Raw genomic sequence first — 18,573 nt, forward strand, 5'->3', positions numbered from 1 at the left:
TTGAATGAATGATTGAATGAATGATTGAATGAATGATTGAATGAATGATTGAATGAATGATTGAATGAATGATTGAATGAATGATTGAATGAATGATTGAATGAATGATTGAATGAATGATTGAATGAATGATTGAATGAATGATTGAATGAATGATTGAATGAATGATTGAATGAATGATTGAATGAATGATTGAATGAATGATTGAGTGAATGATTGAGTGAATGATTGAGTGAATGATTGAATGAATGATTGAAGGAAGGAAGGAAGGAAGGAAGGAAGGAAGGAAGGAAGGAAGGAAGGAAGGAAGGAAGGAAGGAAGGAAGGAAGGAAGGAAGGAAGGAAGGAAGGAAGGAAGGAAGGACTGACTGACTGACTGACTGACTGCAAAATTACCTCTTGAAAATTTGCCAATCTTTTCTCACCACTCTAACTGAACAAAAAAAGCCTTGATTGGTAATGATCGGTGATGATTGGCGGACACGTTCCAATTTGATACACCGGTCAATGTTTATTGACAATGAATAAACAATAACCTCCATTTGGCGCAAAAATGTGCTCCGACATTTTTCCGAGAACAAAATCGCTTAAAATAGCCTCCAGGATTTCGCGCGGCCATTTTTTTCTCGCGGTTTTCTTTCGCGTCACGCACGACGGCCTAAACGAAAGAAGGACTACTCGTAGTCTATATCTGTTCCGAGAAGAGGACAGTTTTCCGAGAGCCGTACTTCGAATAAACTGTGAGCTTTGAGGAACAGATAATGACCAAGGACAAATATCCGAGCATATTTTCGCGCCAAATGGAGGCTATTATATTCATTAGCCTTCAATTATTTTCCGCAACACGAGCCGTTTTGAATCTTGGGGAAATGCCACTCGGATATTCCTCAGTTTTATCTGGGGAATATCCAGTCACGTGACGCGATTAGACCAACCGTGCGCGAGCGAACTGAGATTAACAAATTGTCATCAGTTTTTCATGCGTCTGTCCTATTGTTGATCATGAATTTCGTCATAACATTGTCAAAGTAGCTGTGGATCCACGAGGCGATAGCCGAGTAAATCCGCAGACTACTTTGGCAATGTTATGACGAAATTCTTGTCAATAACATGACAGACGCATGAAAAACTGACGTCAATTTGTTTTTTTACGATTACAAATTGTCAAATTGTCCGCTCTCGCTCGTTGACGCACCGCATAGATTATTATTGTCTGTCCGCTTATTGACAATGAAAATTAGCTAATGAGCGCGCTCGAATCTATGCAGTTATTGTAAAATATATGATAAACTATAAGTTTTGTCATTATATCTCTCAGTTAGTACGCGCTGTGATTGGTCAATTTAGCGGACCGTATTCTCCTGTACGGCCCGCTAAACTTAGTTGTTTTTTTGCCAAACTGTTCCTTGATTTATCGCCAAGTGTTCTTAACTTTTATAGCAAGTAAAAGTTTAAAACTTTCTTTTACTCTAAATTGTGTATTAAAGTGTGTTTAGGACTTAGAAACGATTTTAAATTGGTTCGTTTTGCTTTCGAGGCATGTCAGATATTTGAAGCCGTTCCGTGTAAATAGAATTCGTTCCGAACCCCGCAGGCTCACAGTAGAGATACAATAAATATCTTACTAACCTCGTCTTCTCGGTCCGTACTGTAAGTTGCGGATCCTCGTTTTTTCCCCTTCGATTTATGGCCCGCGTGCTTCGCGCTTGAGCCATAAATCGATGGGGAAAAAAATCTCGGTCATTAACTTACAGTACGGACCTCGAACTCGGTTAGTAAGGGGTATATATCAACCAAAAAAAAATCGCTGAGAGAAAAAAATATGCACCTTTGTTCCTTTACACAATAATGTGACTGAGAGGTCCCGATTCTCTGACTGCACAAGACGCAAGAAAGTGATAATAAAAATTAACGAAACCAAAGGACTGGTTTATCTCGCTGATCTTTGTTGATAATACTTACAACATCATTATAATAGGGGAATAATTTTAGTAAATCTTGAGTAAACTACATATATTAAGGCAGAGTGATCTAAATTGGCCATAATTATCGATTACATTAACCTGTTGTAACCAGAAAAGAATTACAATTATAAGACTGACTTTCAAGGGAAATTGTTATCTCGTGTGACTTGTGTTCTTTCCATTTGTTTTGCTAATTCTGGAAAGAGCAGCAGCCATATGGTTTGTCCCGACTAAGCCCCCGTTTTTGTTTTTGTTTTTTTTTTTTTTCACTCTTTCCTTACAAAGGAGGCCGTGTATATGCACGAAATAGAGTAATGGCTCAGCACATCTGAGACTGAGTTCTAGTCTCCAATTCTTTCACTGTTGCAATTCATGCGTCTGACATATTTCTTCTTTTAGTCTGGACTGATTCAGCCAACTGTGAACGTTAAGTACGTCGGATGATTAAACACCTTATATTAAGACGGTCATTAATATATTTGTGATATTATTGTGTTATCCTCTGGCCAGCATTGATCCTCTCAAGTCTGCCAAAGTCTCATAAAGTAAATTGTCTTAGCTAAAAAAGCCTAATGTGTGCTAATAAATCTTTCAAGAGTCTTAGGAACTGTCCCAACGTAAGATAATCCAGACTTTCTTACAGCTCTGGCAGCAATGCATTTCAACCTCAGTCTGCTCTTCACAGAAAGGATCCTGCGTGCTTCATCAGTTTCAGCGATATCCATAGCTGTTTTGCCTTCACTGTTGACCAGGTCGTCGTGGATTCCTCCATCAAACAATATCTTCAACACATCCATTAACAGCTGAAGATTTTCGGTACAGGGCCTAAAAGTCACAACTAAATGAAGGGGACTGTTTCCTTTGGTGTTAGTGGCGTTCACATTACAGCCTGCATGCAAAATAAGCTTCATGGTCTTAACACAAGGAAGCTTGCGTACAAGGCGCACGTGTTTCTCTTTAATTTCGGTTTTATACCAAGTAGCCAAGTGTAAAAGTGTATTTCCATCATGAGTGCGAGGGTTTAAACGAAGAAATCTTTGCAGCAAGTCAAAAATGCCTGTGGTCTCCTTCCTTTCTGGAACTTGGACTTTGGTGTATATCATTAATAGATACAGAGCACAGTAAATCAGTTTTTCTAGTTCCTCTTTAAGCAAATTGGCTTCATGTTCCTCCAGTTTCGCTGTACTGGACATCAACTTTTCTGTTTGTCCCTCATATTCTATAACCAGTCTTTCAAACACTCCTTCTACACACTCTGATCTCAAAAGCGCTTCCGTGCGCACCATTTCGCCAAATAAGTCTGCCATCATTTCTAAATCTTCTGTGACTGACACATTACAACGTTGGCCTATCTCCATTGCATGTTCCCACAAACCAATGGCTAGTTCGTAGTTCTCTGAGTCAGCAAAAACTGCACCACGGTATCTGATTGGATGGCGAAGTTCTGTATTATCAGTTCCAAGGATTCTCTCTCTGATTATAAGACCCTCCATGTGGATGGCGTGATCATCACCTTCTAACAGAGCAAGTTCTTCAAGGGTTCGACTCTCTTTTCTATTCTGATAAACTTCAAGAGGTTCCATTTGCTTTTTAAGAAGGGGACACGATTTGTCTTGAACCCTTTCTTCCATGCCACGTTTCATGTAGTAAAATGCTTTCTTAATGTCACAAACATCAGGGTCATTGGCAATAGTGGCACCGAGAAGCTCGAGTCCTTCAATCCTCTGTTCCTTTGTACATTCTGGCCTGTTTATAAAATACTCCACAATGTCAATCTTACACTTAGTACTGGCTAAAAGAAACGGTGTTAAACGTTGAATATTTGGCAACTGGGACACTTCAAGAGCGAGCAGTTCATTGGCAATCTCAAAGTGGCCCGTTTCAACAGCATAATGCAGGACGGTGTTGCCTTGTTTGTCTTGAAGATCCATATTTGCCCCACGTTCGTTAAGATAGGTGACAACGTATATGTGGCCGTTGTAGCATGCTGTCATCAATGGGGTATGCCCAAAATTGTTACCTGTATTGACATCGGCCCCATTTTCAACCAAACAACTTACAATATCAAGGCGTCCAATGTAAGCAGCTGCCTTCAAAGGAGTCGAGTTTGTCAATGTTCTGGCGTCGACATCCGCGTTTCGCTCGATTAACAATTTAACAACATCAAGATGTCCACTCGCAGCGGCAGCCCACAAAGCTGTACAACCCTGAATAACTTGGTCGTGAACTTTTACAGTTCCTCGAGCTTCGATGTCTGTTTTGTATCTTAGAAGCGTCTTCACAGAATCCAGGTTTCCATTGCGAGCGGCGATGATTAAGAGAGTGGTGATTTGGTCGCCATCTTTTGTTTTCGTTTCTAAAGCGGTGCTTCTTTCACTGATGCTCATCCGCTGAAGAACATCACTAAGTACAACAACCGCACCATCCCGAGCAGCTTCGTACAATATAGCTACAGGATTAGTGTATTTACTTTTTGATAGGTTTTCACCCATACTACTCAGCAGCTTTCTGAAAAACTTGAGATTTTACTGAGCTATGCTTGTATATTTCGCTGAATAATGCTCACTCAGTCGTTTATTTAAGAAACAGCTACAGATGACTGCGTGGACATAACCTTCACAAAATTTGAAATTTAAATTCTCAGCAAACTCAGTTGTCACGGTACAGTTATTTTCATATTTATTTAAGTGTAGACCAGTTTCGTCTTTTTTGTTGTCAAAATATTGCTGCTAGCTCGTATATACCTCATCTACAAGACCTACAGATTTCTCGATATAAATGTGAAAAAGCAACAGCTGCCATGTTTTCGGGAAACGGACAGAAAAAAAGTTTCCCTAGAATGTCCCAAGGATAAAAATGTTATAGGGCAGGCTAAAATCAATCAAGCAATACTGACCTTCAAAAAGCACTCTAGACAACCTAAAACTGCGTTTTGATGAATTCGAGAGAAAACGCACGTTGGATGTCCCTGTAAGATAAAAGACAATGCCCACGCCATAATCATGAAGTACTTATGCGATGCAAGAATTAAAATTTGATGTCAAACAATAGTCAATGTTCTTTTTATAAAGGTATTCAGGAGTCAAGTAAGAAGTGTTTCTATATGATCCAGCTACAGCATCAGTGATGCATTACATAAACCACATCATACAAATCCTTTAGGAATTTTTAATAAATATTTTTTTCATTACTAAAATCTTATGTTTTTTACCACACTATAGATATTGTCTAAAATGGTTTCACAGCGCTAAAAGAATAGATCTTATCACCTAATAAAAACATTCTTCGATATTCTGTGTTTGGATCTAAAAGTCACTGAAAATTTTAGTGTATTTTAATTATTTTTAAGTTTAAAATTCATCAAGGAAACTGAGGGATTTGTTTACTGTATGTAATCCTGGAATTATAATCCCCCTGACAGGTTTCTGTCTATTTTCGCCCCCAAAAAGAAGCAATGTTTGTTCAGTCACTTTGATCCTAAATGAGCTACATGTATTTCTCTATTAGGAAATGTGCTATTCACCTACACATTTAATTTTGATTTGCAGCTGCGATTTCTTTACTCTTCAGATTCCATTTTTACTGTTTTCAAGAAATTGAGAGAGATTACTTGCCCATCTATTTATGTTATAATGAAAAGCAACACGTGACCACTAAAAAAGAGAGCTCAATAACCAACCTTCTATGACGAAGCTATTCATCGCCAGAATGTCTGCTATGGAGTGCCCACAATATGCCTGCCATGAAATGCGTCACACCACATTAACCCCTAGCAGGTCTAAACCGAAAGGCGCTAAATCCTACAGTCAGAGTCACGCACACTTCATGCGTGACTAAGACAAGTCACGTACAGAGATGTCTTGTGAATCTTCACCACAAAAAGAGCAAAGTACAATAACCGATAGCCAAGGTAAGAACGTGCAAGCAAGGTTTTAGTCCACTTATTGATGACTTAAATCAGCAAAGAAGCGTACTAAACATCACACAGTAATAAAAAGAGCTTCCTGCCTCCGTCAAATTTCACCTAAAGTTTGAAACCTTGTTCCCGGATCTACTTGGCATTTTAAAATTTAAGATGGCGGCTTTTCATCCAGCAGCGCTGACATGGCATTGTGTTCAAGCCCACAGGCATTTTTAAAGCATTGGTAGATGTAAAATTTCTTATCAATTTTCTAAAACAAATCAAGCTTGACATTTGAGTCAGGTGTGTTTTGCTGAATGTAACTTGCTATATCATCTGCACTCATGTCCTGAATGCTGCTCTCTTCCACTGCTGATGTTTGTTTAAACAAATCATCATCGTCCTCTGTCGTTGTAAAAGCTGGTCGTGACGGCGTGTTGAAAATATCGTCTAACGTTTCCTCCTCGTGGGATGACGTTCTAGGGTGGTATTGAGTAAGTGTGAAATTAGTAATTATACAAGACAACAAACTGACTGATATCCACTTTGATGGAGTGTCAACACCTTTCATAGTACTACAGACATGTGGGACAACCTCATAAACAGATCAGAGTGCATCTCGCAGGATGGCCAGATTTTAGTCCTTATAAATTTCCCTTTCTAAATTATCTCTATATACTCCTTCCAGCTTGCGTTAGTTGTGAAACCGGATCATGCATCAAGTGGTCGCTTTAGCGGTGGTAAGAACAACAGAACATCAACGCTAAGAGTGGCCGCGGTCGCTTAGGTGGCTGTTTATGAAAGGTGGTCATAGCAGGGAGTGGGGGGAGGGGAGTAGGGGAATGGTCAAAGGTAATTAAAAGTCTGCATTGGGCCAAGTGGTCGCGGTTTAGTATTGTTCCTCCAAGGCGGGATGGGACGTTGTTCCGTTGTAAGATTATCCCGTTTAAATTCTCCGGTTGCGATTTACTACCTCGGTAGAAAGAGGCAATGTAAGAGTATAATGTCTCGCCCCACAACACAACACAATGATCCCAACTAGGACACGAATCCGGACAGCACGATCCGGAAACCGTAACAACAGGCTCAATTCTACGCACACCGTATTCACTATTTTTTTCACTATTCTTGTCAAGTGAAGTGCAATCAACGTAACGAACCTGAAAGAAGATTTCCTTGCTTGATCAAACAAGTCTTGATCTCCACTCTCGGGTACCCTCTCTTTTACTGAAGGTGTTATGTTTTTGTTCTTTGCAGCGCCAGCAGCTCCTCCGAACAGTTCATCCTCCCCAGCACCTGCCTCGACAAACCTTGGCTTAGGAGTCGGCTTTGGCTTGAGATCAGGTTTGGGTTTGAGGCGAGGCTTCGGCATAGGCTTGGTTGTCGGTTTAGGCGGCTTCTGAGGCTTGGATTTTACAGTCAGAAGTTTGTCCAAGTCATCTTCAATTCTGTTAAAAAAATAAAAGTGCGATATAAACGGTTACGAATAGGCCATTTTCGATATATTAAAATTCTAACTTAGCTCCAAGGCTTCGGAGAATAAAACAAAAGCCTGACAAAAGAAATTACATCGAGGACGAGAAATGAATAACGCCCTCGGAGCCAAGTTAGAATTTTAATATAACGATAGTGGAGTATTCAAGTGATGCACTTGAGTGAGGGATAGAGGCTCAAGCTCAAACAGTTTGGAGAGAGAAAAACTGAAAGCATGGAGATATCATCAGCATGTTTTAGAATGATAACTATATGAATAAATTCAACAAGAATTAATTGAGGCTGGGACTGAGGAGCTACCTCTCAAGCTGAAAATCAAGACCGTGACGATGCTTGGATTTCTGATCTTAATTAGCATAGATGTTTTCGTTTTCGTTTTGTTAGAGCGCACGACTATTCGTGTTTGGTTTGTATGGAATTCTTTTGCAGTTCAAGGTCGTTCGACGGCATCTCTCGCTATCTTCCTGATTCTTGTCTGCCTCTGATGATATTAAGTATGAAAATGATTTGCTCTCGTTTCACTGCAGAGTTATTAGAAAATGACAATAATTTGACATCATTTTTCACAGTTTTATTGAACAGAAAAAGAAAAAAAAAACAGCGTTTTTACTCACTCAAGAAGCTTTGAATTGTCTTCTACATCGATGTCAATTTTCTTTCTTTCATCCGCTCCAGCAGGTATAAAAAGATTGTTGATGTCCGCATCATCATCGTCCTCGTTATGGTCCGTCCTGAAGATTGAGAAGCCTTTGACGTTTGACGTGGGTAGAGGTACAGCAGAGGATTTGGCGGCAGCCAGCAGCTCTTCTTCCTCTTCATTGTCTTCATATTGGCCATCTTTATCATCAGAGCTTGCAAACAAGTCTACATCTTCCACTATCTCTTGCTGGGCATCTGTCTTTCCTGTGGAGTCTTCCTCCTATGTATGTGTATCACAATAAATAGTACTGACTTGTCATTTGATGAGTCACATTCATAAACTTCAGGATTATCTGATACAGTTGTTTGTAACTTGGTTATTGCTTCATTTCTTGACAAATAGTGCACAATTGTGGATTGTTTAGCCCAAGGCAATAGCTATATTTAAAACAATATTTGAATTACACTATTGGCATATTAAGAATTTAGGTTCATCTCTTTCTTCAATAAATAAAAATAGGTTTGTCCCAATCCGAAGGAACACAATTCAACAGAGCAAGATGGCTCATCAGTGCACAAAGCAACTAAGAATATTCAGTTACACCTCCTGACTGGGATGCCTGTGACTCAACTTCACATTACCCTTACCACGACTGTTTGCACAACAAAGTAGAGAGCAAGCTTAGTAAGCACTTTAGGTTTATCTCTTCCTTGATTAAAGGTTACACGTAAATAACTGTTCCAATCCCAAGGAACAGGATTCAACAGAGCTATATGGCTCTTCAGTGCACAGCAGTGCAAAAAGCAACTCATATTTAGCTACACCTTCTGGCTGGGGAGCCTGTGATTCAAAAGCACAATTTACCCTTAGCATTACAAAGTAGTCAGATTTACTGGTAACCATGGATACCTCTTGGTGGAGAAGGACACTGCAAGTGATTACTGGAAACCCAAAAATACTTATGTTTTCAGGTCAGTGCACAAACCCAAACCTCCAATGCTAGGCTAATAATTGAGGTGTAACTTTACCCAAACGATTTTAGATTTTCTCTCATTTCAGTTCAGTACAGGGTAGGCAACCAGATCCCTTAATAGGAGACCAGTTGTTTGAGGCAGTTGTTTAAAGTTAAGCTTATTCTGGATTCTTTAGAGCCAATGGCAAATTCTTCTTAGAAGCTACAAATAAACAGTTTAATGTGGTATACATAATTTGCCTCATTTCTTCTCTCCAACATGTTAAGCATTCAATAATTCAAAACTGTAACTTAACATAAGCAGTGAGAATTGTTCTGAATGACCAAAATAAAAACTTAAATAACATTAAATCTCAGATTAGCTTTAATTGCATTCTTTTGGACAACAAGTTCTTCAAATCATAATTCACTCTGAATCAGGCTTAGGTGTTAGCAAGTTTGTTAGTCATGCTGCTGTGACAGCAGCCTTCCTGTTAAGTGAGTAGAGTCACCTGCCCTGCACTGGGTTAGACCTTCAATTTCACTTTCTTTGGATAATATCAGCCTTGACGTAATACATGTACCTTAATATTTGATTGGGTTTCCTCTAGGCGATTGATTTCCTTATGTCCTCTTTTTGCACCAAGAAACTCAAGAACCAGTGAACTGCAGGCCAGTTTAGGAGTCTTGGCTATTTTTTGAAGTACTTCCTCCATGTATTGGCGGCGTTCGCTAATCACAGTATCATTAACTAAGAATGCCTTCTTTGGGGGTGGATCAAACACAACACTTGGAAACTTCTGAGATAGTTTATTACATAACTCTTCAAACACCTCATATCTCTGTGGAATCTGCCAAGATATTACAGAACACAAATGTTATGATGCAAACTGTTTATAATGCAATCCACAATCAACCGCATGCTGTCTACAATCAACAAAATGCAGAATCTATGATACAGGATCTATCGTGTGATAGGTGTGAAATTCGGCTACAATGTAAACTAGGTATGGAACATACAGTGAAACCTCCACTGACGGTCCCCTCTCTACAATGGCCACTTTTTTGTTCTGTGGATACATTCACACATTCATACATTCACTCTTATTTTAACCTCTCCACAACAGCCACCTCTCCACAACTGCAACAGCCACTAAAGCACATCTCAACTGCCAAAATGACCTCTCAACAGCGGCCAGTTCATCAACGACTAATGAACAGTGCAAACAAAAGTCTAATTCCTTTATATTATAATTATCATTTGTAAAAGGCAACAAAAATAATTATTGATTCATATTGTGCGTTGTTGGTGTCTGTCTCTGTTTGGTTTCTGTTTCATTGAAACAGATATACTTTAATTGTATTATGTATTGACATGCTACAATGAGCATCTTTTAAAGATAAAAATGCTGCAACCCCCAAAAATACATACATGTACAGGTGTGATATTACACCCCTACCTCCCCATAACAGCCACCTCTCAACGGCCACTTTCCTCTGTTCCCAAGGTTGCCATTGTGGAGAGGTTTGACTGTAGTTGGATATGACAAATTAGTTTTTAACACTTACCATAAACTGTACAACATCTGACTCTTTATGTTTATTAGGTGTTTTAAAATAGAACAGCTGTGTCACCACAATCACATGATACATGACTGCTCCCCCAAATGGTCCAGAAATATGTTCATACTGTGGTACACGAATGTCTAGACCAGTTGCCTTGTTCTTTAGTTCCCTGTAAAATAATATTAATTAATGGGTAATATAACCCCATGGGATTACTTGGGTATATATATACATGCTATTTGCCAAGGTCTTGAAAATGTTGGCCGAGGTAGTAGGGCAGCATTTTCAAGTCTGAGGTCACAGTTTTTCACTATACAGACTGACCCTAAGCCAGCTAGTAGGGGACTTTAGATTTGAGTATGAGTACAAGATCGAGTATGAGTACGACTTTTCAATTCTAGTTTTCAGGCTTCACATCATCACAACACATACCCATCTCATCCCATGAGATCCCCTCTCTGCCTAAAACCAACATGAAGAGTGAGGGCTTTGGAAACGTCACTGGTTTGAACAACAAAAATTGTACTCATACTCAATCTCATACTCGTAATCCAATCCAAAGCTCCCTAATAACTTATATTTATTATTTCCTCTCTCTCACAATAGCTTTTACCAATGTTGACCTTTCCCACTCACACATCGTGCATATGTTACCGTGACCTTGGGCAGAGATAGGAAAATACAGACAGTGCTAAGAACCAATCAGGTCACAGGATTTGATACCATGCCCTCTTGGGAAAAAAGTAATACATATAATTATCTGTTGTAGGTCAATTTGTTCTTGAAGTCAATTTGTTTCAAACTAGGTTAGTTTGAACTCAGGCTAGGTCAGTTTGCTAATTTCTCTCTGTGAGCTTTTCTCCAACTAAATTTTTTAAGTACACTTTTCAAAATGCACAACTCCTAAATTTGAGAAGCATATGATATATATTATTGATGTTTACAAGCTTGTAAAGTTCAGCTAATTTCATTGCAAAACACTATGTAACATCGTAAATCAGCAAAACTACTACAGTGAAACCTCTATTAAGCGGACCCCCACTTAAGCGGACACCCTCTATAAAGCAGATGCGGACACTAAAATAAATTGTATTTGGCTAATTTATACTGTTAAAAATCTCTATTAAGCAGACACTGGACTGAATTGACAATTAATGTGGCATTGGATTACGTCCTTGAGATAGTTGATTAAATAGTTGATTAAATGTACTCATATTATGCTGCTGTATTGAAAGGGCATTATTGCAAATTAATGCAGGTAATGAAAGCTGATGAACTCGAACTCTGGATAGCTTCATTAACAACCTGAAACTTTATTACAGTACAGAGGAACCGTTGAATGTCAGCTGTTCACAAACATTGTGTAATTGTTATAGGCCTTAAGCGGACACCCTCCATAGATCATTTTCACTGAAAACCATCCAGTGGAAAAAGCTAAGAAATTGTAATGTTACAGAAAATAACTAAATAAGACACTTCTCCAAGTTTTAGGCCTGTGCATTTCCCCAAACTTCAGATATTCGTCGAAATGTTTTGCAGAAATTTACAGAGCCCAGTATGAAAATGCCATGTTGGTATACATCTGTGGTACACTGATATGGCAGCCAGAAAATAGTGTATGAACATCTGGAACCAACTGATTATCAGTACTGAACAAACAAGCATTTACATAAGCACTTTTCCTAATGCTCTATCTTCTAAAATGGTTCAAAATCATGAGTTAAGTATGTTGTTCAACAAACTCAATCGTAGCCTTGACATCACGCACCTTCATAACCCTGAAATTCAAAATGCTCTGGTTTCCAAATGAAATATGCTATTGAGCTTTAAAATTGTAAACAGAGATGTAAACATACCACCTCTTATGCCTGATGAGGATAAAAACTTTGGTGGCTCTTTAGTTTTGGACTTTAGAAAGTGATGACGTCACGTGAAAACAATCTATTAAGCAGACACTTAGGAAGGTCCTGAGGATGTCCGCTTAATAGAGGTTTCACTGTACTAACAAATTTTAAAATCTCTGTTTCAAACTTCAAAATCTGTGGGCCTATATAAAATTCAAATGCGTGGATGAAGGCAACCACAGGGAGACGAAACTTCTTTCAAAATTCCCTTGGATTTTCGATGTTGAAAAGCCCTCTTTCTTAAAAATTCCTAGATTGGCAGATAACTTGACGTCTCAGGAGTTCATCAACTTCCTCTTCACTAGAGGACGTTATGTTTACACTCTCCAATTTATGTTTCTCAGAAGTCATACTCAATGTTTACAAGTGACATGCGACTTACATTTTGCATTTGTGATTTACAAGTCTGACTCGGGTCTGCTAAATCTGCGAGCCAGCGAGCCATGCGAGCCACGGTGTGAGCCATGCGAGTCATGCGAGCCATTTATGCGAGTATTTTTTTTTTCTTCAACTGGTCTGGGAGGTCGTCGACTTTTCACCAAGAAACATAGATCTCGCACCCGACTATCACTAAACTATCGCTATAAACTGCTCGCGTGCCATCTTGAAAGCGGAGATGACCCTGGGGATGAGTATAAACGGTACAACCTCGCTCCTAGGGTACTCTCTCTTTCTGGGCCTGGGAAATTAATTTTAAATAAAAATTTAGCTACAAAAGTGCCTACAATTGAATATTCCCAAAAGAAAATCCTAATCTCGCTTCGGTTACCAGAACTATTGCTGGTGCGGCAAATATGAAAAATGCTCTAAACATCTGCACATCGTGCCAAGTCTTGCGTCATAGTAATGGCTACCCTGAGTGTGATGAATTTTTTCTTTGTTTCATATTTTTGTTGTTTGGAGAAAATTTTGTGTATTCAAATCACCCAGGATCCGCAAAAAATAAAAACGATGCGTCAAAAATTTATTAAGGTTCAGGACTAAAGTAAAGAAATTTTCTGAGAGAAACGTTGAAAATCATTCAAGAAAAAAGAGAACAGTACTTCAGGGCAACTCCCTGTATTGGCGTCAAGAATGGTGAGTGAATCGCGTAATTTTAACAGGTTCGCTCTTTAGTGAATCAGAGTTACCAAAACTTTGTCGGTTGGCTGACTGCTGCATGTGGTTGTCCCTTCCCTTAGAATTTAATATTGCAAGAATTTAATATTGCGATCTTATTCATCTTGTTCCGTTGCCCTTGTTCTTGTTCTCATGTGAATGTAAATGTAACAAATAAAAAGTCTTAACATTTTTACTAGGGCTCGCATGACTCGCATGGCTCGCATGGCTTGCCCTTTGGCTTGCATGGCTCGCCGGCTCGCAGGTTTATAAAACTCGTCCGACTCCTTGTAAAAGTCTTAATAAAATAATTGCTTCTCACCTTCTATTACATGTGTAGCACCATGCCTGTAATTATAAGTCAGACACTTGTAACCTGGACTTGTAACAATTTTTATTTAACTCATTTTTGTCTGTGCTTGTAAAAATACAATGGTCCGACTTGAAGATTACAAGTGTAAAAGTTTTATTAAATGGACCCCTGGTGAAAAATTTATAACAAGGATTTATAACAAGGAAGTCAGTTATAATGAAACAATTTGTTACAGCTGTGCAGCTTAAATTTTTGTATCTGAGATTTTTGCATAATAATTACGTTTTGAACCTTACAAAAGCTGTGAACTTATTTTTGGCAAACAGAGTGCTGAAAGCTTTCTTCTAGTACTCAATAAGTAACAGAGCATCAATCAATCAATGACATCAATGAATGATTTATAAGTCTCAAAAGGTTTTGGCCTCTTTGTCATCACTTAGTCATTGATTACTTATTAATCATCAACAATAATCAATGACTTATAATCAGCCTATTAATTAATGATTATCCATTGATTAATCATTGATGTTACTGGTCATGGATTTGGGGGTCAGTCTTTAAATCTCCTGATTTATAGTTTCCTTCACAAATAAACCCCTAATTCCAAAATTACAGTCAACTCCGGTAATAGGAACTCTCAGGGGAGACAAACAATAGTTCGAAATTGCCCTTTAGTAAATGACTAATGCACATGGATTGCGCATGCATTAATCCTAATTTCGCTGCTTAAACTTTGAGAAACTTCTAGCGAAACTACTCACACGTGTAATAAAGTTAGCAAGACAAAGCTTAAGTGTACATTGAAACCTCTTTTATCTCAAAGCTTTATGGACATCTCTTTCATCTGCAGCGATAATAATGGAATTGCATCGAAGTAAATTTTCGAAAATTTACCATCTTACCTCCTACTTTGAACACTTTGAAACCAACAGATTAACTTACCGGTTAGTTAATGTCACTGAAGCCATGGCCGCACGATTACTCTTCGAAAATGCCCCCGAAATTTATAAGCTCTACATCGCTCTACAACCAGTTGTCTAGTTCATGCAACCGCGTGACAAGAATATCACTTTGCTCTCCCCAGGCCTTCAATAGTTTCTCGGCTTGTCACGCAATAGTGCATCGATATTGCAGAACGGCCAACGGGGCGATAGTGCCTTTATACCTAGCCTACGTGTAGCCGTACCCACTATTTAACAATAAGATTATGAACTCGAGATTTCTATGAGGTGATAGTTGATGATGCCGAAGGCCGAATCAACTATCACCTCATAAAAATCGAGAGCGAATAATCTAATTGTTTTAGTAGAATTCTGACTGAAATTTGCTTCAAATAATGATTCCATATTAGGTGGAGGATACATTGCATACGGAATCACGTACAAATGTTGAGTGGTTCTTCTTATGGTAGAACTCAACATGTAAGACGCATGCGTTCTAGCATCGTTAGTGTTATACGCTATCTTTCCACGCGGTATTTTAAATGTCATGTCATGTGACCAAGGACGGCAGTTATTTTTCAGGTAGCGCCAATTGTCCCTTTTTATTGCAAAAGTGAAACGTTACTGTGGCTGCGTAGCTTTTAGAATTACACACAGGTCGGTTCAATAAATATCATCTGCTGTTTTCAATCTACAATAGTGTGCTTCTCAGGGTTCAAATGTATCGCTTCTCCTTAGCAGCTTGTTTATTTCTTGCCTTAATCGTGTCTGTAAGAGAGACCAGAAAGTTCCCAAGTTAGTGGCTTTAATACTCCGCAAATTGTAAATTTGTAACAAAAGAAACCAGGAAAGTGCTCAAATATTGCTACAGACTCCATGGCACCTAATGAAAAGCGGATATTAATTTGATCAGTCTTTGAGGAGACTCATTCATATCGGCCAAGTAGCGCTGTTTATTTTCAATACTTTTCGTTGAAACGCTTCTGAGCCATCAATATCGTTGTGTGTTAATTTTGAATTGTTTTATTGTTAACAACAAAAGTGGCAACAGAAAAAGAAAGTGGTGTTTCGTGACTATCTGATAATTAAATTAGTTCTTGTTCATAGGTAAAAATTTGCATTTTTAGTAAAACAACATCGTTTCTGTTTCGTTTCTTCATCACTATATCAGATATTTAACGTTCTTTCATTTATCTCCAAAAAACAAGCACATCTTCCGTGTGTTAGAGAAAACAAGGGTTTCATATTACATGCCTTTGCGAGGAAAACAAAAGTATCAAGTTACAAAGTTGGCGTGAAGAGCTAACCTGTCACGTTTGCTGCTTCAACGTATTATTGAATTTAAAATGAACGAAAATCAACGTAAAACACCAGGAGTAATCAATTTGTACGTAATTTTTGGACCTTGAATGAAAATACAACCTTGAAACATACACACTGCAATGGGGAAAAGCCCTAGCAGACTACTAAGGTAGACACAAACCGGAAGTGAACCGAGCATGGGTGAGTACTTATGGGACTACCGTGCCAGAGCTATCAATTGCGCTCTGCACTATCTGAGATTGTCTCACTAGTTGTTTTTAAAGGTTCTATCAAATCTTCGGAGAAAAGAGAAAACGTTGAAATTTTATCGACCACACCAAGCCACTGAACACTAACTGGCTGATTGTGTGCAATGGCTCAGCCAATCAGATTGCAGCATTTGAATTACTGTTCAAGTAGAATTCTACTAATATTTTTTAGTATAAATCTACTAGTGTTCTATCACGAATGCCGTTCTCTGATTGGCTACGCTACTTACTATCTTCTCTGTGATAGATAGTGAGTAGCGCAGCAGTGTGCCTTGTTTACAACAACTGCAGAACTTTTCGCCCCCTCATTGACTAATTTTCATGGTCAATAAGCGGACAGACACATGATCCACAATTTATACGATAATTCATGTCTTATAAAAAAATGGACCAATTTTGATATATTAAAATTCAGCCTAACACAACAGACCTCAGCACGAGGCCCCATGAGGGGAATGTTATGATGAAATTCATTGTCAATTACAGCCTTGACAGGATAGACGCATAAAAAACTGACGCCAATTTGTATGTATAGGTAATGATTTCGAGAGCAATTTGGATTTAATAAGTATTTAAAAGCACGAGTCTGTTGGGCAGTCTTCGAAAAATTTACGAGTACCAGGAGCCCATGTCATGGGCTCCTGCGAATACTTATTAACCGCACGGCCTAGACCGAGCAAGGTCGAGCGTGCTTGAAAATGAGAAACACCCTTTAGGGGTGGCGAATGGTCCTTCAAAAACCATGAGTCTCGCAAAATTTTCGCCGAATTTTACGGGTCTCGCAGTCTCGATTTTTTTCAAGGCTAAGAAAGTCGCGAAGTACCGATTTGTTTATTTTTTTTTTTTAGTAAAGTTAAATGACATCACAACATCTTAGAACCTGAACGTCTTGAGTTCGCATTTAAAACACTTTAAAGTCTCGGTCTCGCAATTGAAGAAATCAAAATGTCTCGGGCTCGCAAAGAAAAACGCGTATCTCGTCGTCTCGCAAAGTCTCGCATTTACCATTCGCCACCCCTCCCTTTTTCCCCTATTTCCGGCGGAAATGGAAAGAAAATTTAACAGCTGGTTTTTGAGCTTCTTGAGTTGTAATTTTATGACGGACTGGTCGCAAAGAGGCGGTGAAATGTGTAGGGGAATAACAAAATTAGCCGTTGTGGTATGTTGGGTTTTACATTTTTTTTTTTTTGGTGTGATTTTTTGGGTGCTTTTTCTGAGCCAGCCTTTAAAGATTTACCCGATCACCGTGGTTTGCAAAAAGCGTAGATAACAAGAAAATTACAAATGTCAGTGTTCTTTAATCAACGAGCCCCCTTCACTTCTATGCAAGATTTCGTGGTGGAACTTGGTCACATCACCAAAGGTACTCTTTCCATTCGCATCGATTATTTTTCGATCAAGCAAAAATTAAAAAAAAAAAAAATCATACTAGTGTATTGTGGATTGTTTATATTACGCCGTGACTATAATCCTGGCAGCTTGGAAGATAATCTGTATGTGGGATTCAGAGCCACCTCTAAGTTTTGAAAATTTAAGGTGGCTCTGAACCCTATGATGTGGTTAAAAGTGTGACAGGCCTGACACGACTCCTGCGGGTTTCGTGATGTTGTGTATAATTAGTTTGACCTTTATAGTTTTGCTCTAACGAGTATATCTTTTAGAGATCTGCCTCTTTTGTGAGAGATAATGGGTAGTTCCCGAAAAATCCCTCGAAGCAGGGGTTGTTTCTCAATGATATGCCATTTGCTCATTAAAATCTTTTTGAGATTTGGCACTAATGGGTTTTATTTTGTGACGAAAAGCAATATGATTTTTCGCACCTTCTGTTTTTCCCGTAGCGCGTATTTTCTAAGAATTTGACTTCTGCGAGGGTCTTTTCAACTATGTTGTTTGGATAGCCTCCGTCGCGTAATCGCGACTTGAAATTATTAATGCTTTCTCCAAAAATGCTTTTGAAGATTTAGTTCTAAGAAGTCTGAGGGCTTCCCCTTTGATGAAGCCCTTCGCCACACCGGGGGCGTGACAAGAAGAGAAATACGTGTACTGAAAGGTTTCAGTAGGTTTGAATGTGTGCGAATGGAACTTTTTTAAAACATAACTTTTTTAAAACTTTGCCAAAAGTTACGTCTCATCCTGCTTATCAAAGTTTGACTGATATAAAAAATTTCAGCTTGCCGTTTTTTAATTATAAGCTGTAATTACGGGTTTTCTTACCAGGTCATACTGCTG

At 38.7% G+C, this 18,573-nt stretch overlaps 1 protein-coding gene and 1 pseudogene across 2 annotated transcripts; both read right to left on the reverse strand.

Moving 5' to 3' along the window:
* Positions 1 to 1,908: 1,908 nt before the first annotated feature.
* LOC149105226 (protein fem-1 homolog B pseudogene) lies at positions 1,909 to 4,986 on the reverse strand (annotated as a pseudogene).
* A 132-nt stretch (positions 4,987 to 5,118) lies between these two features.
* On the reverse strand, positions 5,119 to 14,907 carry LOC110055839 (uncharacterized). Of its 2 annotated transcripts, XM_020762248.2 has the most exons (6): positions 14,775 to 14,906; positions 10,521 to 10,686; positions 9,536 to 9,802; positions 7,974 to 8,278; positions 7,026 to 7,313; positions 5,119 to 6,344 (listed from the first exon to the last, which is right to left on the reverse strand). In XM_020762248.2, exons 1-6 carry the CDS (start codon positions 14,798 to 14,800, stop codon positions 6,137 to 6,139), a joined length of 1,260 nt encoding a protein of 419 aa, XP_020617907.2. In that variant the 5' UTR covers positions 14,801 to 14,906; the 3' UTR covers positions 5,119 to 6,136. The 2 variants fall into 2 exon arrangements, with proteins under 2 accessions (XP_020617907.2, XP_089155146.1); XM_089299020.1 differs by lacking the exon at positions 5,119 to 6,344 and having other exon boundaries at positions 6,523 to 7,313; positions 14,775 to 14,907.
* Between the last annotated feature and the right edge of the window lie 3,666 nt (positions 14,908 to 18,573).

This window comes from Orbicella faveolata, unplaced genomic scaffold (assembly GCF_042242905.1).
Source record: "Orbicella faveolata isolate gen_17 unplaced genomic scaffold, um_ofav_v1 contig_34, whole genome shotgun sequence".
Lineage (NCBI taxonomy): Eukaryota > Metazoa > Cnidaria > Anthozoa > Scleractinia > Merulinidae > Orbicella > Orbicella faveolata.